A 21,666-nucleotide genomic window follows, 5' to 3' on the forward strand; every position below is an offset into this window, starting at 1 on the left:
GGTTTACCCTTTGTATTCAAATTCCAGGTTTCTGGTGTACAGGGAGTTTAGTTTCTTCATTGGTTCTTATAACTGATGATAGACTTGAATGTTGCATAGTATGTTTAGACCTGTAGGTAATTCCTGATATATTTCTTAATCAAAAGTAGCTGTATCTCCACCCCCGTGTAATCTTTATTTGATTTTTCTCTTTTATTTTTTAAGTTGTATTTATTTCTTTAAAAATATTTTCCCATGTTTCCATGCTTCATTTCCTCTCCCTCCCCTCTTCCCTCTCCCCTCCCAGAGCTGACAAGCACTTCCACTGGGTTGTACAAATGTTGTCACTTGATACCTGTGAAAGTAGCTGGATCTTCAGTGATCTTTTCACTATCTTCAAACCAAAAAGGTTTAGTCAGGAGACCAACACATGTTACAACATTAGTTGGGAGTCTGAGCCTTGTCTCTGTTGTAACCCAAATAGCATTCATCTGCATTTTCCCCTGGAGGATCAAAGTTACCTTGTACATCATGATTATTTGGATGACTGCCAGAGAAGACAAACTGAGAGTTTAGTGGGCGCACACCTGTATCTACTAAGGGCAAAATGCTTGGGAAAAAACGAGTAGGAAAAAGAATGTTTGCCAAATGATACCAGGCACATGAAAGACAGAATAGTCTGATGTGTGCATGTGTGTGTGTTTCTCACTGCATGGTGGAATGCATTTGAACATATCCCAGCATCTAGCAGACAGACAAGGCCTTCATACAGAATGCAAAAATCCGACCAGTGCTCTCTCAGTACCCTGTCCTCCTCCCTCCATTCACCTGCACTGAACCGTGCTTGATTTAATGCCTCACGTTATAGAATTGACATCAAAGCTCACCTGCCACTTGTTATTATTGGTAAGAGAGAGATTGTCTTCCCATGTTGAAATCCAGCATCCAAAAATACATAAAAAGCACCAGGCAAAATGCGGACTGAACACTAGGTAGAAAGCAATAAGCCCACTGGCATGGAGAAAGTACATTCATTCATTGTTGATGCAACTGCCAAGTTTTAGAAGTTTTTTGGAGAACACTTTGGCAGGAAGCTTGTTGAGCCAGCAATTCCCTTGATGGGAATATTCCCTGACAAGAGCTGCCTCTGTTCAGAGCTTTTCTTCACAGCATTACTGGTATCTGCACCAAACATTTAGGAAGTAGCCGAAATGTCCAATAATAGGGAAACGGTGAGCGTAGCTATGGAATACTATAATGCAACAAAAACCATTGAGTAGGAAAAATCCAAAGAAGTCTGGAAATACTTTCTGAAATAATGTGGACAGAGACAGTGAGTGCATAAAAGAATAATGGGCGATGCATTCATTAAAATTAATTTAAGTAGTTAGAAACGAAGGCAGTATGATACAATAGAGAGTTGGCCTCAGAGCTAGGAAGACCCAAGTTCAAGTTCTGTATCTGACATATTGGCTGTGTGATTACAGAGTCTCAATGCTCTAGGTCAGTGATGGTGAACCTTTAGAGATTACATGCTGTGCCCTGCTCCTCCCTCACCCCCAGACCAAGTGCCCTGTAGTCACTCCACCCCCAGCCCCTTACCCCAGACAGAGGAGCAAGAAAGTGCTCCCATTGGACTGCTGGGCAGAGGGGTGGGTGAAGTAAAAAAAGTCCTCAGCCTGGATGGGATAAGGTGGGCGGGGCATGGGTGGCAGAGCTGGAGGGGAGCAGGGCGCTCCCCGTAACCTTAAATTCTAACCCTAACTAAATTTGTTTCTAACCCTACCTTGAGGAAGTAGTAGCAGAAGGCATCTGGGTGATGTGAGATTAGGGAGAGGGAAGAAGAGGGAGTTCTTGGGGAATGGCCCCAATTTTCCACTTAACTGGCCTGCCAGTGTTCAATGGAAACCATTTTTTAGTGTTGGGAGGTGAACTGTATGAGTAGAGGCAAGGTGAATTTTGGACTCCAGCTTGAAAGGGAGAGAAGTTGGCCTTCTGCAGGCTATTTCCTATGACCCCTTAGGCCTTAATGGGCATAGGCAGAAGGTGTGGGCCGGAGGCAGGACTCAGGGTGAGGCACAAGGAGATACAGGAACAATGTGGTGAGGCACCACTTATAGTAGATGGAAGGAGGGAGGGAGGAAGGAAGGGATAAACGAAGGGGTAGAAGTGGCAGGTATTGTTTCTGCTTCTGTGGTGAGCACATAGGTCCCTCCAGAATGAGCTGTATGAGGAATCAAAACTCCTTTATCCCCATAACAAGAGGAATAAAGCCTACAAATGAGATGGCATTTGTAAAGCACTCGGCACAGTACCAGGCACAGAGTAGGGGCCATCTGAATGCTTCCTCCCTCCCTCAACCCCCAGTACCCTCCACAGGCTGGCTTCTCCCAGCTTTAGCTCCTTGCCCTCTGTGTTTGAGCCAAACTGAACAATTCATTGTTCCCCAACTCAGCAAGGAATTCCATCCCTATCATCTCCCCCTTGCTTTTGATAGGCAGCATGGTATAGTGGACAGGCTATTGGTTCAGGATTCCAGAAGACCTGGGTTCAAATCTCATTTTCTCTACTAACTACCTGTGTGTGACCTCTGCCTCAGTTTCTTCATCTAATAAATGAGAAGGGTTGGATTCATTGGCTTCTAAGATCCCTTCCAGCTCTAAATCTCTGTAATCTCTGATCCTGTGGCTCCATCTCCCCTTTCTGTGCTCAGGCCTGGTATGCTCCCCACTTTCCCATTTGCCTCTTAGAATCAGTAGCTTTCTTCCTGATGTCGCCAAGCAGCCATCTCCTACAGGAAGCCATTCCTGATTCTCACCTTTCCTGACACTGCTTTCTCCTCTTCAGATAATCTTATATTCCCTGTGTGTCCATGTTGTCCCTCCCTCTCTTTCAGTGCTATGTAAGCTTTTTGTGGGCAGGGACTCTTTGGGTTTCAGGCTTCTATCTCCAGCAGTGTGCCTTGCCCACAGTAGGTTGGCATTTAATTTTTTTTTAAAACCTCGCCTTCCATCTTGGAGTCAATACTGTGTATTGGCTCCAAGGCAGAAGGGTGGTAAGGGCTAGGCAATGGGGGTCAAGTGACTTGCCCAGGGTCACCCAGCTCAGAAGTGTCTGAGGCCAGATTTGAACCTAGGACCTCCCGTCTCGAGGCCTGACTCTCAGTCCACTGGGCTACCCAGCTGCCCCCGTCGGTATTTAATAAATGTGGAATCAATTGTGTTCCAATAATATACAGCCCATGGTAAAGTGCTATGGAAGTTGAAGGTGTTATATAATACTCTAGCTCTCCTATAGTTTGCCTGGTGTGCCCACCTGAGGACCCTGGGCAGTGGAGACACTTCCCTCTGATCGTAATCTTATCCTCCATCCTCATGGGGGAGGACTGTGGAAAGCCAGGAGGATACAAAGGGGCAGAGGCAAAGGTCTCAGGCTAAATAGTGGGAGCAAATCCAAGAACCTCTTTTCTCCAGGAAAAAAGATGTATGCATGACACACTTAAGTTAAATCTCCATTACTACCATTTTCTCCATGCCTCTTTTTTTTTGAAACCCTCACCTTCCATCTTGAAATCAATACTGGGTATTGGCTCTAAGGCAGAAGAGTGATAAGGGCTAGGTAATGGGGGTTAAGTGACTTGCCCAGGTCACACAGCTGGGAAGCATCTGAGGTCAAATTTGAACCCAGGACCTCCTGTCTCTAGGCCTGGCTCTCAATCCATTGAGCTACCCATGTGCCCTGTCCATGCCTGTCTTCAGCCTAGCCAATCAACAAAACAGTACACCAAGCTTGGCTTTGTAGCCTGTGCCAATTTCCCATGAACATTTAACAATCGCCTTTGGAGAGCCAGTTTAAGCTGGATCTTGCACAGTCCTGGAGGGAGATTTAAGTAGTAGGTTTGGGTGACTTTCCTCCTCTTTCTCTGCCCCAGGTGGAAGGCCTTGGTTCCCATGAGCAGTAATTTATTGGCCATGAAATAAGGAGGCTCTGAGCTGTGCCCTTATTGTCAGTGAGCCAACACATTTGAAGGCCCTACATCAGTGATGGTGAACCTTTTAGAGATGGAGTACCTGGCCCCACCCCCAGACCAACTGCCGTGTTCCCCCCCCCCCCACCACTGAGTGCCAGATGTGTCCTGTTCCTCTTACCCCACACAGGGGAGGGAGGAAGTTGCTGCTATTGGGCTGTTGGGCAGAGGGGTGGGGAAGTGAGGAATGTCCTCAGCAAGTGTAGAGAGGGGGAGGGGAGTGACTTGAGCACTTTGCTCCCCTCTAGCTCGGCTGCCTGTGAGCTATCCCCCTTACCCACCTGTGCACTCCCATTGACTGCTAGGCAGAGGGGTGGGGGATGTGAAAAAATGTCCTCAGGCATGTGGAAAGGGGAGGGGAGCAGGTCCACCTGAGTCCCTCTGCCTTTCTGGTAAGGTACTCTTGGTGGGGTGCCCACAGAGAGCATTCTGCGTGCCATAGGCTCACCATCACTGCCCTACAGTGTGCCAGACAAAAGGAAAAGGCTCTCCTTGGTGAGTTCATCTTCTAATGGGGGAGACAGCACGTCTATGTGAATGGAGAAGCTTTAGCAGCTTGAAGCCACTGAGGTTTGGGAAACATTCTGTACCTACAGATATATATCTGGCTGTGCCTGGGGCAATGTGGATGTGCTGAGTAAATCAAAGGAGATCCAGGGTGAGGGGGAAGAAGGCACTGGGGATCTGGAAAGGCTTGGTGGAGATGCCAAGAGGCAGAGGGAGGAGGAAGTGCATCTGGGAATGCTGTACACTGGACACCAAAGAAAACTAGCTCCTGCTGCCATGGTAGCACCTTGAAGCTACTTCAGTGGGGGCCGTGAACTCATGGATATGTTTTTAATATTTTGACAACCTTCCATTTAACTAGTTTCCTTGGTAATCCTATGGATTTTGTTTTAGGCATTTAAAAACTGAGTGGGAGAAGGTGTCCTTGGACCTCACTAGATTGCCTCTTCAGAATTAAGGTTAAGAACCTTTGCTCTAGGCCAAGCAAAGAAGGGCTGCCACCCTCCAGGGGCGAGGAGAGCAGAGATCCTGAGCTGGAGTGAAAGCCATTAGGTTGTTAGCAGAACACTTCATCTCTTCTGCTAAATAAAAACCAGCAGGTTAAGGCTGTAACGCAGGTGGGAGTGGCCAGAGCTCTGTCCTAGGGTGCTACGATGTACTTGTAGGCAGAAATTTGGAGCAGCTCAGAAACATCTGAGCGGAGCAAGAATCATTTTTTTAATGGGCAATTTCCAGATGGTGTGCTTGGTAAATTCTTCCTGAAGACAAGGTAGCACCACAGGAGGGTTCTCTTCCCTCCCACCTTTCTGGAAACGAAATAGCCTCCTGGTGTTTCAGGACTCTATCGCACCATGGCCTTATGTCTTGAGATCCAGGGTCTGTTTCTCACCTCCTCAAACATCTTAAGTTGGGAAAAATGTCTTAGTTTAAGGAGAAGCTTATGAGAATTTCAGTGAAGAGAAAGGAAGGAGTTTGGGGAAAGGTGGCAAAAAGGAACCCCAAAAGATAGAGGAGTGGGGAAACTCAAGAGAAGGGGATTATGGGTCAGAGGCAGAGGAAATCTAGGTTTAAACACTCACTCTCGTCTGATACTTGAGGTTTTGCTCCGATGGGCAGTGGGCGAGTCTCCCTGTGCACGGGGGTCCTCAAGGGTGGCCACAGCATGAGCCCTGAGAGAATCTACCATTGCATCTGTGCCCACTTGGAAATGAGGAACACGACATGGGCATGGGCTCGTGGAGATGAAGGAGTCATGAAGAAGAGTCAGGGCATACAAATACAAGTTTATTCTTTCCAAAGCAGAATTAGAAGAAGAAACAGCGCCATATGGAGTAATAACCAAAGTAAGCCATTCTGCCCCAGCCCCAAACTCTTCTTCGACCCTTAGCCCTCCTCAGGGCAGAGGAAGGCCATGTGCTCCTGCTGCTGCCATGGCCAGTTTGTGGGGCCAAAGAAAGTGAACTTATTCCCTTGTTCTGGGGACAGGGGCCCATGTAGGCTTGGCCCAGGGTCAGAGCAGCCACCCCGGGGAGGGGGGGGAGAGGCTCCTCAACCCCAGGTGTGGCCTTTTCCTCACTGAGACCTTGGTGGGATCCCAGCCTGAAGAGCCCCAGAACTGGACCTCTACCCTTCAGAACATTCTCTTGGTGGCCCCACCCATAGCACCCAGGGCACAGCAGGAAGCTGCCTAACATCCTGGGGGTGGGGGGTGGGAATGATGATAAGGGGATGCGTCTCCAACTCTTGGCCCAAGTCAGGTAAGAAACAGAGATGGGCAGGGCCTCTCTCCCTCCCTGTGTGGCAGACCCACTTCTCCACTGGTCATCCCCAAACTTATCACAGTAAACACCCTCTGTCCATCCTAACTTATCATTGTCACCTTTTAATTGCAGCTGCAGCTGATTTGGGCCACTCATGCCCCTTGTAGCTCCGTGAACCCCACCAATGAGAAGACCTTCTCTGGACTCCTAGCAACACCCCACACAACCACTGGTATACATGACAAGAAATTCAACAGCACCAAACCCAATGCACAATAAGATGCTTTGACAACATACATACAGCACATTTCAAGGATTCCAAGGGCTCCTTCACCCCCAATGCCTGTCTCAGGGATGACCACTGAGGCTCAGTGATCCCCGATCAGGAAAAATTCCACACTCTGCTTCACCCTTACCTCCACTTCAGTCCACACACCTGCTACAGCCAGGTCCCTATCCGTGCCTGCCATCCGGGCTCATTGGTAGAGGTGGGCAGCTGGGTTCTTGGGCCTAGGGGATCCTTTCTGAGTGTTCCTGGTGAGAAACTACTCTGGGACATGTGCTTGGAAGGGCACAGACATCACAACAACCAGCAAGCAAACTCCCCATTTCTATCCAGGAGCTCTTTGTGAGGCCCCCAGGAAGACTCAGTTCACCCTGTCTGATCTTCCTGGCACTAGGATCTGGCCTCTTCCTACCATTCTTGCCCCATCTATTTGTGGCTGGTGTAGAGCCTCCCTGGCCTCGTGATATGTATGACCCTGTGCCAGGAGGCCAAGGCCAAGGCATCTGATGGCACCAGACAAGTCTGGTGTGGCCACCAGGCTTCCCACACCCAGCACACCACCCTATCTTCACTGCAACAGAAGTAAACAGAGAGCAGCGACCTGCTGCTTCCCAGTGGGGTGACATCACTCACTTCAGCTGTCTTATGGTAACCCAAGGGAGAAGTCTGCCATGGTTTCCTTTAAGAGGCCAAGTGAGGCCTTGGAAAGAGAAGGAGCTGAAGGATAAACTAGGTTACCTCGCCCAGGAAGTGGGAGGGGAGGAGGGAGAAGAGAAACAGAGTCCGTAGTCACCAGAGCTATGAGGCCTTTGCTCCCTCTCTGGGATCTGGGACAGGGCAGAGCTTTCATTTGGTCTAACCTAGGCTTTGAGGAGTCCCGGGCAGTAGAGCACCCTGGCCCAGCCCTGGGGGTGACCGAGGAACTCTGTGCTCACAGGCTCAGGAGGCTGGTCCCAAAGGGGCCTGCAGCAAACCTGGAAACAGTCCCACTGAGGGAACAGCTTGGGATCCAGTAATCCAGGCACTTCTCCCCATCCAGCCAAAGGCTGGGGCTGACAAAGAGCAAGGTAGAACATGAATACTTCACGAGGTATTAGAATTTAATGTGTGATGAGTGGGGCTGGGAGAATACCAATGCATGAAGTAGCTATCCCTCTATAGGTCTAGACTAGACAGAGACCTAGACAAATGCCATGGATTCCAGGGCTCTCTTTGAAAGCTCCTTCCAGTATAAGGCTGATGAAGGCAGCTCTGGCTTGGGTCAGAGGCCCAGAGCCTCCTGTCTACTCGGGCCTTTGGGTGCCCAGGGAGGTTGCTATTCAGTGTTAGAAGAGAATCAAATGAGGCATTGCAAAAAGGGAAGCCCTTCTGGCATCTCCAGATGCTCTGGAGAAGCCATCAGAGCCCTGATGGCACAACCAGCATCTCTGCTGGGCTGTGTGCATCTGGGCAGCCACCTGCCTCACCCTGGGGACAAGGGAGGGAAGGAACCCCACCGAGGTGCTGGGCCCAGGGAAGGCCCTTGGAGTACGGTCCCACAGCCTTCCTGAAATGACTTCTTTCTCCATGAGCCAGGATCCAGAGGATGGCATGGGGGGCACCTTTACAACCATCCCTCTAAGGAAGTGGCAGGGACAAAGCTCCTTCCGAGACCTAGCCTGATGCTATCAACCCCGATGCCCCAGGGGAAACTACTGAGCAAACCTCCAGGACCTGTGGGGGCCAGAAGGCAAGCAGCACCCTCCCTCCCTCCCTCTCCCAAGCAGGTTTCCCCATGGCCCAGCAGGCTGTGGCCTTGAGGAAATGGAAAGATGGGCAGGGGGTGGGGAATCTATGCTAGTGTAGTCTCCATTGGCCCAAATGTTAAGTGGCGTTAAGAGCCAGCAAGAATCAAAGCTCCATTCCCAAAGCAGAAGGAAGCCCCAGTTTTAGAGTGCCCAGAAGGAGCATGTGGCCCCAGCATGGCACCAAGAGTTAGTGGAACAAGGGAGGCTAGTCTGAAAGCCTGACTAGGACACCATCCTGCCAACTGAGGGGAGGCCAGGGTGCAGGTCAGGAGTGGGGAGCAGAGGAAGGAAGGAGTTCCAGGCAGCAGAGCATCAATGCTGAGTGGCACTCTGCCCCAAACTCTCTGGGGAGGAGGGAGGGTCACGCTCACATGGGTCCTGAGCTGGGCCAGAGGGCAGGATCCCCACTGGGGCAGGGCCAGGGCCAGGGGCAGGGGCTGCCTACCTCCTATGATTTAAAGAGAAGGTGGGGAACAGAACAGGCACTGCTTGTATTCCTCAAGTAGCCAGCTTTCCTGGGACACTGCCACAATGTGTGGAGAGGGAGCAGGCTGCTGGCTTGAGGATTGGCAGTTCTCTGCTGGCTCCCCTCAGCTCATTCCACCTCAAATCCCTGTTGCTGCCTGAAGCCTGTTAACACCGTGGGGCTGAGTGAATGAGAAGGGCCAGTGGTGACAGGATGGGCCTGGTTGGGGCAGGGACAGGGGGTCTGGCCAGAGCTGGGTAGGGATCCAGAGTACAGGAAGCACATCGGGATGCATCAGGAAGCCAGTAGAGTGTTGGCGGGCACATCTGGGCTTCGGACATTAGGGAAGGCGTGGCGGAGCTTCTCCATGATGTCCTCCAAGCACAGGCTGACATCCTGACTCTTCTGCCCCATATCATCTAAGGTGGAGAGGGGAGGCAAGGAAGGGGGCATGGAGGAGGAGGCCTGGCCCTGGAGGAAGGACTAGACCCAGCAAAGAAGGGGGAGCTCACCTGCAGCCTCAGTGTCTGGGGTGGTGTGCTCCTTCTCCTGGGAATGACTACCCTCTGACTGCTGTGGAGAAGAGGCCAATGAGGAGCCCCCAGAGCCATTGCCTTCTGATTCAGGGGGTGGCTACAAAGAGAAAGGAAGAGGTGATGCTCTTGTTCCTTAGTGCCAGGGATCCAAGGGGCTCTGTCACTAACTGGCAATTTCTACCATCTCCCATGGGGGACATCCTAACACTCTTCCAATTTCAGCAACAATTGTTCATTTGGCCAACACTTATGAAGCACCCACTATGTGCCAGACACACATTGGGTCTGATGCTGGAGACACAAAGATAAGAATGAAATAGTCTCAACCCTCGAGGAGCTTACAATCTATTACATTATTCAGAAGCAGATTCTTTCTGGCCTTCCTTTTAGAAATGGAGACCTCCCATTCCCCACACCTTGCATGTTTTCTAAATATTGCCAGCCAATTCTGGGAGGAGACCAAGAGTTGGTGAGTCTCATTGGACAGGATGACAGAAGCCTTGGGTCTGTCCAAAGTGTCTGGAAGGTGGAGCCATTTCTGGGCATTTGTGGTCACTGGGTGGACAGACCTCCGTCACATGTTGAATCATATGGAACATTAGGGGTGAAGTCAGGCTATGAGCCATGCCAGCTGAAATGGCAGCAGATGCAGCTGCTTCTGAAGGGTTCTCTGCCTGTTGGGCATGGGCCCAGGACTGCCTGCCCAGGCACTCTCACCTGCAGGAGCAGCTCCCTGAGGCGCAACAGCTGTGACTCCAGCTGCCTATTGTGGTCTTCCAGAATCTGCATGCGGGTCTCCAGGCGGCTCTTGTGCTGCCGGAGGAGCCTGGCTTCTGCCAATAGCTCCTCATTGCGGGGATCCTGGGCCACCTCAGGAGGGCCCTCAACAGCCTCCTCATGCTGCCACTTTAGACGTCGTAGCTCTCCTTGGAGGATCCTGTCATAGACATGGGGCCTAAGGGCCGAGGCCAAAGCAGGGTCCTTGGCCCGGGTGCCATCTAGGCCAGGCTGGGAGTCCCACCATGGAGAGGAGTTGGAGTTAGGCATGGTCAAGTTACAGGATGCCCTTGCTTCTTGCTGATCACATTTGCACATCTAGAACATGCAGTGATCTTTCCCCCCAACCTTAGTGGAATGAGCACACATTGTACAGAACAGATGCCTCCTGGCTTGCCAGCACTGCTTTTAGACCACAAACCCTGTGCATAGAAATCCAGTAAGCCATTTGGAGGGTGACTTAAGCCCTTCCCTTGTCCTACCCCCAACCCCTATCCATCCTCCAGGAGCCTGAGCCTCAGAGCTTGGTCAGCAGGGAAAGGGAGACTCCCATTGGCAGAGCAAACCCTCTGACTAGGCCCAGGGGAAGCTGGCTTTGGGCCTACTCTCATCCTGGCCCCATCCCCAATAATCTACATGTTGCCTTATACAGCCTCATTTCCATTGTCTTCCCAGTTCTTTTTGCAGAGCCCAGATGCTCATCCTCTCCTAAAAGTCTAGTTTCCAGGGGAAGCAGTATAGGCCTCACTGCTGCTCCTCAGTCCAGATCCAGCCCCTCTTGTCAGCCTGTCTCAAACCCATGCACACACTCACCGGTTCTCATCCTCCAGGTGAGCCAGAATCTTCTCCAGCTCCCCCTTGTCATCGGCAATAATGGTACTCTGGGCTTGCTGCCCAAAGGTAGGCTCCCGGTCTGTAATGGGACTCGAGTGCCTCAGCAGGTACTGATCTTCATCTCTGTCATGGGATAGGGGAGAAGAGGATGAAGAGAAAGGTGTCACCTACAGGGCAGGAAATCCCCTTACAGACAGCTCCTGGCTTTCAGTTTCCTCATGAGGGCCATGACTCTAGAGAGAGGAGGGCCATGTATCCAGGCTTTGTCAGGGTGGATATAGGAAGCCTAGGCCTGAGAAAAGACTTGGATCTTGGGACTCCTGGGTTCTCCTTGCACTATACTGGATGGCTATGAGCAAGAAACTTCCTTTTCCTGTGCCTTACTTTCCCCTCTGGAAGATGGCTGTAATACTTGGATTTCAGTCTAAGTCAGACTAGCCCTGGGACCTTAGATTGCTTTGCCTCAAGGCTTCCCTCTGGGCAGGAGAGTGTCCCTGCTGTAGAACATTGCCGCCAATATTTGATACACCCTAGGCTGGCAGGTGGGACACTAGGATCTTTGGGAGAAATATTCTAAGATCAGTCATTTCCATTCCACTGAATGAGGATATTCCCTCCCTCCTCCAGAAGTGGCATAGGAAAGCAGAAGCTTGGAGCAAGAGGCTACTGGGGTCCCAGGCAGAAAGCAGTTGGGGGCAGGGAGAATGACAGCCATGGGAAGGCCTCCATCTTGCCATGATTAGTGACATCTACTTTCCTCACTTGGCATCCTACCTAAAAGGAGGGGTCCCTTTCCCACAGCCCCCATGTAATTTCCCAGGGCCAAGGCCTGCCTTGCCCAACTGTGAAGGCAGGAAGCCCCTGGGAAATGCTGTCCTGGTCCCACAGGGACTCACATGCTGTCATCGGGGGACAGGCTGTCATTGAAGAAGGAACAATTCTGACTTTCCATCTCAGCAAGCCTGGGGATAGAAGAATAGACACAGAAGTAAGGCACAAGAGGGAGCCTGCCTTCTCCCAAGAGCATAGCTTTCCCAACAGAACCAGCAGCCTCCCAGGCCTAGGATTCCATGCCTCCCTTGGCCATTTGATCTCAGTTTACGCAGGGATGAGTCCTAGTATTTTCTCACTAGGCCGTACTCCCCTGTTCTGGACAAAGCTCTCCCGAGACATGGGGTGAGCCAGGGGATTGGCCTGGCTAGATTACTCTCCCTCATTTTCCTGTGTATTCTGCCTCCTTTGCCCTCCCTGATCCTGGGCTGGTGGTGCCCACCCTGGTACCTGCTGGCAAAGTGTTCGATGCGGGAGTGTGTATCAGAGTGTGGTAACATGGGGGAGGAGGCAGGCCTAGAAGAAGAAGCCAGAGGTCAGCATCTGGATGCCTCTTATTTTTCCCCACCCCCAGCCCCAGACCACTTCCTTCCCATGGCCAGAGCTCAGTGCCAGTGCCCTCCCAGCATTCTCTCTGATTCTGTATAGTGGGGCCCATCTGGCCCTGGGGGTCAGAGAGGCCATCCTGCCTTGGTGCCAGGGACCCCCGGGGCTCAGGAAGCAAGGCACTCACGGCTCACTATAGTCAGCCTCCAGTACAGACTGCACAGGCAGATATCCTCTCTGAGGGTGTTTGCTGAAATACTGCTTGGATCGAAATTTGTTTTTCAGGGTTGTAGCAAAATCCCTCACGTTCTCACTTGAAGTCGTCTGGAGAGAGACAGAGCTGAAAGCCCATCTACCACCACTGCCACCGCCCCCAGCAGAGCCTCAGAGCAGCCAATGAGGGACCAAGGGCTTGGGGAGAGCATTCAATAGCCCAAGGTTGCACATATGTGGAGGGAGCGAGCCAAGTTTTCCCAACAGGATAGGATCTGTGTTAGGGGTGACTGAAGGAACTATGGTAGCAGACAGAGACAGATCCTCCAGGGAAGAAGGACTCTCAATTCTGTCACTTCTGTTTTCCCTCTGCTTTAGAATGGAAAGAGCAGAGCAAAAATGACTAATGGCGAGTTGCTCCGCAATCTAGGTGAGGGGATAAGAGTAAGGGAGGGCCTAGCTGTCCTTGCCGAACCATCTGACCCACATAAACTCCATTGTTAGGTCCTGTAAGAAGGGGAAGAGGAGATGAGGTGGCTGACCCCATTGGTAGCTATATTTGGAGCATCAGAGAAAAGAACAGAGAGGTAGCACAAGGGCATGATGGGCTGTCTTGATTTGTTAAAAAGAGAGAAGAATGGAATCTATAAACTTTGGGCCAGGAGCTTGCTGGTAAACTGACTTCTAGACCAGACCATGGCAGAGATGATTAGTGACTAGTTAGAAAAGGGAGTGGCAATTGCCAAGTGCTGACATGGCTTCCCCAAGAACAGGTCAGGCTGCACTGGCTTTGTGCACTTCCATGCTAGAGCTCCTAAATGAGTAAAGGGAATGTCGCCTAAATTTTTGGAGAGCTTTTGACAAAGCTGAGAAGGTGGAAAGGTATGAACCAGATGAAAATCCAATTGGTTGGGTTCAGAACTGGTAGGATGGCTAGACTCAAAGCACAGTAATTAATGTTTTGATACCATCTCAGCAGGAGGTCTCCAGTAGAGGACCCCAAGGATCTGTTCTTAGGCTCACAGTAGTTAACCCTTTCTGTCAACGTCTTGGATAAAGGCACAGATTATATGCTCACCAGCCTCACAGAGGACACTGAGCTTCAGTGAGATACCTAACATGGTGGATGCAAAGATTGTGGTGTGGTTGGCCATTTCTCCAGTTCATTTTACAGATGAGGAAACAAAGGCACACAGGTGATGTGACTTGCTCAGGGTCACACAGCTAGGAAGTGTTTGAAGTCAGATTTGGACCCACAAAGATGAAACTTCCTAACTACTGGCTCAGCACTCTATCCGCTATAGCACCTATAGAGTGCCTTGGGCTGAATCTAATGAAAGCCAATAATGATAAATGAAAATTCTTGCACTTGAGTCCAACAAAACTTCACGTATGGGATAGAGTGGCAAGCTAGATAGCAGCTTGTCCAGAAAGGATCTGGGGGTTTAGTAACAGAGGAGGCAGCCCCAACAGTGGCTGTGACCTGAGCTGCATTCAGGAATGAAGCACCCTGAGCTCTGCCTCTGGCCTGGCCTGTCAGCTCTGAGCACCACAGCTTGCAGTTGACCCTGATACCCTGGAGAGGCTCCAGGGGACAGCAGCTGCTGTGACAGGGAAGGATGTCGAGTCTTCAGCTAATGTGGATGAGTTGGGCAGATGGCCTGCTTAGCCCAAGGGAGCAAAGACTCCAGAGGGATGTGCTAGTGGTGGGAAAGGCTGTCCCGGGAAAGATGGATCAGTTTTGTTCTTTCTACTTAGCCTCAGAGTGCGCAACCAGGAGAGCCATGGGCAGAAGCTGCAAAGAGGCATATTTCAACCCAGTGTCAGGAGAAATGTCTTGGGCATGAAATCCACCCCAGGGGCAGTGGGCCACCTTGGGAAGGAAGAGAAAGAGCCTTTGGATACAGTGTGGATGGCTACCTGGCCAGGAGGTTTGGGGGAGGCAATTCTTTTTCAGGTAAGGGTTGAACTGAATGGCTGCTAAGGTCCTCCTTTCAACTCCGAAATTCTGTACTTCAGAGAATCCATAGGAGAAGAAACCTGAGGGGAAAGGGCAGCTCTGCTCTGTGTGCTTGTGTGCATGCTTGTGTGCATGTGTGTATGTGTGTGTGTGTGTGTGTGTGTGCGCGCACGCGCGCGCATGACTCAGAGTGTGGGGAGAAGTAACTGTATGCCCAGAATAGAGAGAAGCTCATTGAAATTCTGTAGCCAGGCAGCAGAGGCAATGCCAAGTCTGGGATATGAAGAGTTTCAGCCTGAAACCAAATGGGCCCTGGGGCCCACACAGCCTGTGAGGTCCAAAAAGGACCAAAGAGGAAAGCCTAAAAGGGACTGAGCAGCCCCCAAGGCCCAGTCAAGCTGTTTCATCCTGAAATGGGCCCGCAAGGTAGTTGGTGCCTACATATCTCTGACTCTGAACACTGGGCACTCTGGAGGAGGGTCCGAGGGGTAAGAACTGGGGTACCTCTACTGGGGAAGTTGCCCCAGCTGATGGCAAACAGCTACCCAACAGCCACATGGCTTCCCTCCTTACCGGCGTGTAATATTCCATGATGGGATAGTGTAGTTTGTTCCCTTTACTGGCCCTGCCTGTTAGGAAGCAGGTCTGGCAGATGTCCACGTTGAACTGTTTAAGACTCCGGTACCTTGGGGAAGATGAGGGTGACAAGAGGGATCTAGTGAATGCATGTTTGCCTGCTTGGGAGGGGTACCAGGACAGATAAAAGTGGGACTGCTTGCCTGCCCTCACAACATGCACTGCAAGTCTGACTTCCACTGCAAATTCTCCTGCCACAGAACATCCCTGCCAACCCAAAGGTAGCAATGGGGAGGACACATGGAAAAGGGCCTTGGCCCAGCACGTGCTGGCTAAAACACGACATGAAGACAGCTTTATCATTAAGGGATCCAGAGAGACCCATTTGTGAGAGATTGTTCTCTTTCATCAAGCATCTATTTGCTTAGCCCCAAGCAAGCTCCTTGCAGGCAGGGACTGCTTGATCTTTGTTTACATGCCTAGCATAATATTGGCACATGATAAGTGCTCTAATCTGTGCCAATTTAGTTGGACAGAGCAAGCCAGTTACTTCCTTGGGCTTCTCTGGCATGGCTTACAGACCTGGGAGTGCCTGAACCTATTCCCACTTTGTCGGGGGCAGGGGGGTAGGGTGTGCCAACCAGGGTACCTGTCATATCCTGGGCCCAGTTCCAACCTCTGACTGGCTCTGAGACCTGGCTAAAGAATGATTAGAAATAATTCTGGACTAGGCCTCAGGATGCCTGGCTTCCAATTCGGCCTTGGATATTTACTGGCAGCAAATCCTAATCCCAGTTTTCTCAAAGGTACATGGGAATACCACCATCACCCCAACAATGTCATTGCATGTTTGGGAGGCTGGGCTTAGTTGAAGTATGTCAAAAAAGTTGTAGATGGCACTGGGACTGGCATTGGGGCTGGCACTGCAGTGGTACTCATACCTGAAACCTTTGATGGGGCACTGTCTGCAGATGGAGCACTTTGTCTGGTGCTTCACCTGCTCTGCAATGGTGACACGGTGCAGCACGGCCAGCCACACCATGGACTGTGGCTCCAGGTTGGCCCACTCCAAAAACTGGGCAGCTTCAATGACTGGCTTCCCAGTGCTCTGGGGAGAGATTTTCAGAAGCCACAGGAAGAGCTGAGGCCCAAGGTAAGCCTGGAGTCTTGTCCAAGACTTGTAACTTTGGGAACCTTTCCAGTAAATACCTTCCCCTGTAGCCTCCACAGAGCTGACCTTTCTCTGGATGAGCTGACACCCTCCCTGACTCCAACCCCCAATAGACTCAGGGATGCTCCATTCAGCACTGTTGTCCCCCCCCCCCCCCCCAAGCAAGCCCTCCTCTCGCTCTGTACTCACGAAACGGAAGCAGCTTCGGACACTGGGCTCCACGTTGCTCCCCCCAAAGGCCGCCACTTCCCCTAGTTGGCGGGGCACCTGGATGGCCTCATGTAGTAGTACCCCAAGGTGGCGCTGGTCACACTGGCTGCCAGAGGTGGCCACCTGGCTGAAGAGGTCTGAGGATAGCCACCGAGGAGGAAAGAGCAAAACATGCACACATTTAACTGAAGACTCCAGGGAGTCTTGGACCCATCTAAGGCAGAGACCTAGGCTTGGGCAATACAAAAGGTGCTCAAAGATTCCCTTTTTAAGGCTGGTCCAGTTGGGGGTTAGCTGCTGTGAGGAGATAGCTCAGGGAGAGGCCTTGCAGTCTAGGATACTGTGAGATGGAGGGAAGAGGACAAAGAAAAACTGGGGTTACCACCAGGCTGCTGCTGGAGGCACCACTGCCAAGGAAAGAAACTTAGCACAGCTGGATTTAGCTCACCTGCTTTAGTCTTACTAACTGGAAGCTAAACTCAACTGTTTCTCCCTGCTGCAGCACCCCTCTAAATGTTAGTATCCTGGTACAAAAGGTCTGTTCAACTCAGCCTAGTTATGACCAGAGGCCTTGAGAGAATATGAGGGGCAGAGTCAGACATGGAGATGGCTAGAGAAATCGTGTGTGTGTAACTAGAAGACAGACAGACAGACACCCCCCAACACACATGCACACTACTATAGTAAACCCTTAGGAAGCTAAATGGATAACTGGCTCCTCCATCCCCTCTTTCTCCCAGTTGTTCCTGGCTGTGGTAAACCACACAAATAATCTCACCACTCTTTCTAAGGGGCTCTGGGATTTCTTTGGTCTTGAAGTGTGAGCCTGGGATCAAAGGGTGGAGCCTGGAGAGTGGATGCCACTCCACGCTCATTGATGTTCACATCCTTAACCATGTAGGATGCAGTAGAGGAAGTGATAAAGTCTTCTCTCCCTCCCCCCATCCTCTCAATCTGGGTCAAAACAGCAATACCCTGGGAAGCCATCTGGGCTCTGGGCCAGGTCCTAGGGCACTGACTGAAGTAACTTCAAGAGTGGCTCCTGGTCTGTGGTGCTCTCCTGAGAACTTACATCAAGTCTATAGGCCAAGGCGGCTTTGCAGGACAGCTGTCAAAAGCAGCTGGGGGAACCAACCCTCAGTGTCTGCCCTCTGCCCTCTGCCCACCATGCCCCCTTCCCGACTCTCATCAGGGAACTCACACTGAAATTTCTCTTTCACTTCTGTTCCACACAAGCAGGCAATGCCAGTCTTAAAAGACAGGGCTCTCATCTTTCCACTGCGCCCACTGGGAGATGAAAGGAAAACAGGCTGAGTACTGGCATAGGCAGGACCCTGGGCACCCAGGAGGCCCTGGTCCTGCCTGGCTCCATTTCATTGGGAGCTGGTGGCTCCCTTGGGTCCACAGAGGCTCATCTTGGCTCACCTATCAAATACATTGAGGAGCCAATTGAGACTCATGTCTACACAGAGCGGTACATTCACCAAGATGCCTCTCTCTTCCTCCAGCCGCTCATACAGGGATGTCAGGCAGTGGATGACTTCAACCACATCCATCACGTGCTCACTGGGCTGCAGCTCATGCTCATTGAAGATCTCCAAAGCCGTGTTCAAGGTGACCAGGTCCACTGTGGGCCAGTATTGGGCCCCCAGGGCAAAGGCAAGGAGATAAAGATATAAGCCAAGCATGAGCACAATCATGAAACATGTATGAAACAGCATGAAAACCTTGCCTACTTGAAGTATGCTACATTCAAGCCCACCCTGAGGTCACAACTAATTACCTCCCTTAAACCCCAAGGTAAGAAGCCCCAATCTCAGTCTTGCCTAGCTTGGTATCTTCTTCTCCTAAGTCCGTAGAATTAGGTGTAGCTGTGCTGAGTTCATGCTGCCATGCCTCGATACTTTCAGGTCTGGTACCTGGCTGGCCAGCAGCCCTGGGCAAACCTAGAGTCATCTAGTACTAGCATTTCTCTTTCCTCTCCTATGGAACACTAGCAGGCTCTAGACCCATGCACCCAAACGCATGAGTTTCTGGGGGCTCCCCCCAGGGGACCAAGAGGAAATTGGCCCAGGGTGTGGCTCAGGTTCTGATTCCAAACCTCTCCCAGCCTCTGGCTGAGGCTCATGAACTGCCCATCCCATTCCCATAAGCCAGTCAACTCTGACCAGAGTGAATTGAAGTTAGTGGAAGGGGCTTGAGGGCTGCGAGGGAGGTGGGGCTGGAGACATACAGCGGAGGGCCTTCTGGACACGGCGGAGTTTCATGGCTGTCCGATAAGCTGAGAATTTGATGTTGTTCAGGTCAGCTGCCAAGAGAAAGAAGAAACCTCTCTGGGGCCAGAGTTGAAATCATCATGGCTTAGATGGGACAAGGCCATTGTGAACAGGTCAGACTCTAGATCCCTAGCTCTGAGAGTGGCGTACAGTAATACAAAGATGGCCCCTGGGTTGGATAGGAACTCTGGTGTCCCTCGAGGGCTGATGTAGCACACCGAGGGCCCTCTCAGCGCCCTGACATTCTTACCCAGCGTTTGATACAACTCAGTCATCTTGGGATGGTCCCAGCATGTTGTCTGAGCCTGATGGCTACAAAATAGAAGGGCACAAGCATCATTCCCAACAGGCTCTGTCCATCCCGTTCCACCCCCATTCATACATGCACACACATGAATACAGAAGGGGAAACTTGAAGAGGGTGAAAGTGGACAGCCAAGGAGCTCACAGCCAGCACAGGGAGACAGAGGCTAGGCGGGTGGCTGCCTACTGCTTCTGCCTGCAGCCTACATACACAAACACACTCACTCACTTGATGTAGTAGGGCACTTTATTGGGTGAAATTGCTCTTTCCCAAGGGACCTGGACGGAGGCTGGTAAGGGAAAAGAGAAAGGGAATGCAAACTGGCTCTGTTGCCCTGCAACCCCCAGTACCCGTGACGACTGGAGAGCTAGCTTGGGGGACCTCGGCAGAGCTAAAGAAGCAAAGGCATTAGACAACCCCCCCCATGGGGAAAGATTTTGCTAAGGGTCACCCTAACAGATCAAGGATAGAAAACAATACATGCCTGGCTGTCTCTTGGCAGCTGTGGGCCTATGTGGCCAGCCAGAGAAGCCCTGATACTCCTAGCAGGCTAGCAGCCTTTCCTGGGGAGGGCCCATTAACACTGGGTTTGAGCATAGCCCATTCCTAACTGGGGGAATGAGAGAGCTCTCTGGAGCCCATGATGAGCAACCCTGTCAGCACCCTTTAAGGACTTCACATGCTGTCCCATCTCTAGCCCTGGTCAATCCCACAAATCCCACAATCCTGTATGAATGGTGGCACATTGGAGGAGCCACGTCTTCTTGTTATTCAAATGCCAAGGGACACTAAGCAGAAGGGTCCCCCAATCAACTTGCTAAGCTTTTAGGACACAGAGCCTTTGGGACTTCTGAAAGTCCCTCTCCCTGAAGAGCTTCAACATCATTAAGGGGACAGAGATCTCTCCTGATTATGTGTCAGAACCTGAGGCTAGCCCAACCTGAAGTGGGCCATCTGGAGACAAACAGGTCTCAGTGACTGGGGCTTCTTCCCAGTTCAGCCCTCCTCCCTGAAGGCTCCCCACACGACTAAAAGGGACTGTTATGCTCTTGGAATGGGCTAAAGCTTAGGGCTGCTCTTTTAAGCCATGCCCATCTTGGCTCACGCACTGGACAGGAAGTGCTGGGATCCTGGCCCAAAGTCCCGGTGGGCATCCTGGAGCTGCTTGAGTCGTTCATTAACTGAAGCCTGTGGGAAAAGTGAGCAAGAATGAAGTTGGGTCCAAAGTTCAAAAGATTTCTGGATACCTCAGAATCAGTCACTAACCCTGGTCTGGCCTGACCTCCCCTGAGCTCCTTATCCCCCTACTACAAGCCACAGTCACTCCTGCATCCCAGCTCTGTTTCCCATATTAGGAGGGGCACCCTGATCTCACCCCAACTAGTTTCACCCATTCAGAGCTGCATCTCAGGGGTCCAGAGGCTTGTTCCTCCCTAACCCCTGGGAGACAGATGGCCTTTCCCCTGTTCATCTCAGTAAGGCCTAATGCAGTGATGGTGAACCTTTTAGAGACCAAGTGCCCAAACTGCAACCCTCACACTGCATGTGAGACTCCCCTCCCCCACCTTACCCCAAATGGGAGGGAAGAAGTGCTCCCATTGGGCTGCTGGGGTCCGTCATGTGAGAAATGTCCTCAGGCACATGTGGGGAAGGGAGCAGCCCCATCTGGCACATTTCAGCACGTGTGTCATACACAGCCCTGATGCCTATACCTTCCTTCCCCTCTTCAGCTCACTGCTAGGCCTCACTCCTACCTGCAGCTGTTTCCACCGTGTGTTGATTTGCTCCAGGGCCCGGGAGTTCTCCATAGAGAGATGTACATCAGAGATGGCCAGCTGGTGGGCGAGCTCATTCACCAACTTTACCCCTTCCTTCACTGGGGACAATTCCTCTGTGAACAGCTACCAGGAAGAACAGATCTCATGCCCAGTAGGGACAATGGACACAGCAGTCACTCTCTTATCCTCTTTCCTCATCCAGTTGGTCCCTCATCAGGTCCCCTCATAAGGCCAGCCAGGGTGAGCAAACAAGTCCTCACCCACTACTCTGACCCTCCCCACTTCCACACCTCAGAAATGCCAAAATCTGTCCAAAAGCCCAAATCTGTCTTCCTGAATCCATTGACACCCTCAGAGCCCCAAGTCAGCCCCCTGTACCCAGTGATGCCCTAGGCCCCCAGTGGAGTCCAGTCTAGCAATGATGTAGCAGGGTCAGGCTTAGGAGCCCATGGCAAATAGCCATTGGATATAGGCCCCTTGTACCTTAATGGCCTGTATGTGCTCTGGCAAGGAGTCGATGAAGAGGTCTCCAATGGGCTCCCAGGTAGCCCGGATGCCCTCAGCCTGGGTTAGGGTGCTCCCCAACTCCCCCATGGCTCCCTGGATCTCCAGTAGCTGCTCCAAGGTTCGCTCGATGTGACGATGCTGATCCACACAGCGGGCAGTCAATTTTTCCCACAGCTCACTGGCCACAGTCGCTTGCTTCCATACAAAGCGGCTGAGGTTTTGAATTTTCTGCCTGGGGGAAGCATCTGCCAAGGAAGGCCAAAGTTGCCAGCAAGAACCCCAGAAAGAGAGACAGATAAAGAAGGTGCCATGGCAGGGAGGAGCCAAAATAGGGA

General features: G+C 51.5%; 1 protein-coding gene across 3 annotated transcripts in view; it reads right to left on the minus strand.

Annotated features, from left to right (window-relative positions):
• Positions 1-5,776: 5,776 nt before the first annotated feature.
• DRP2 (dystrophin related protein 2) overlaps positions 5,777-21,666 on the minus strand; it is a 34,473-nt gene continuing 18,583 nt past the window's right edge. For all 3 annotated transcript variants that reach the window (XM_001364344.3, XM_007507785.2, XM_056809764.1), the window contains 18 exons: positions 21,308-21,576; positions 20,801-20,947; positions 20,156-20,234; positions 19,275-19,335; positions 18,993-19,054; positions 18,700-18,774; positions 17,892-18,093; positions 17,668-17,753; positions 16,446-16,603; positions 16,027-16,193; positions 15,083-15,194; positions 12,524-12,660; positions 12,241-12,306; positions 11,856-11,921; positions 10,939-11,082; positions 10,066-10,285; positions 9,325-9,445; positions 5,777-9,231 (listed from right to left, as the gene is read on the minus strand). In XM_001364344.3, coding sequence (XP_001364381.2) covers positions 9,107-9,231; positions 9,325-9,445; positions 10,066-10,285; positions 10,939-11,082; positions 11,856-11,921; positions 12,241-12,306; positions 12,524-12,660; positions 15,083-15,194; positions 16,027-16,193; positions 16,446-16,603; positions 17,668-17,753; positions 17,892-18,093; positions 18,700-18,774; positions 18,993-19,054; positions 19,275-19,335; positions 20,156-20,234; positions 20,801-20,947; positions 21,308-21,576 — 2,297 coding nt within the window. In that variant the 3' untranslated portion in view covers positions 5,777-9,106. The remainder of the gene's footprint in view (positions 9,232-9,324; positions 9,446-10,065; positions 10,286-10,938; positions 11,083-11,855; positions 11,922-12,240; positions 12,307-12,523; positions 12,661-15,082; positions 15,195-16,026; positions 16,194-16,445; positions 16,604-17,667; positions 17,754-17,891; positions 18,094-18,699; positions 18,775-18,992; positions 19,055-19,274; positions 19,336-20,155; positions 20,235-20,800; positions 20,948-21,307; positions 21,577-21,666) is intronic.

This window comes from Monodelphis domestica, chromosome X (genome assembly GCF_027887165.1).
Source record: "Monodelphis domestica isolate mMonDom1 chromosome X, mMonDom1.pri, whole genome shotgun sequence".
In the NCBI taxonomy this organism is placed as follows: Eukaryota; Metazoa; Chordata; class Mammalia; order Didelphimorphia; family Didelphidae; genus Monodelphis; species Monodelphis domestica.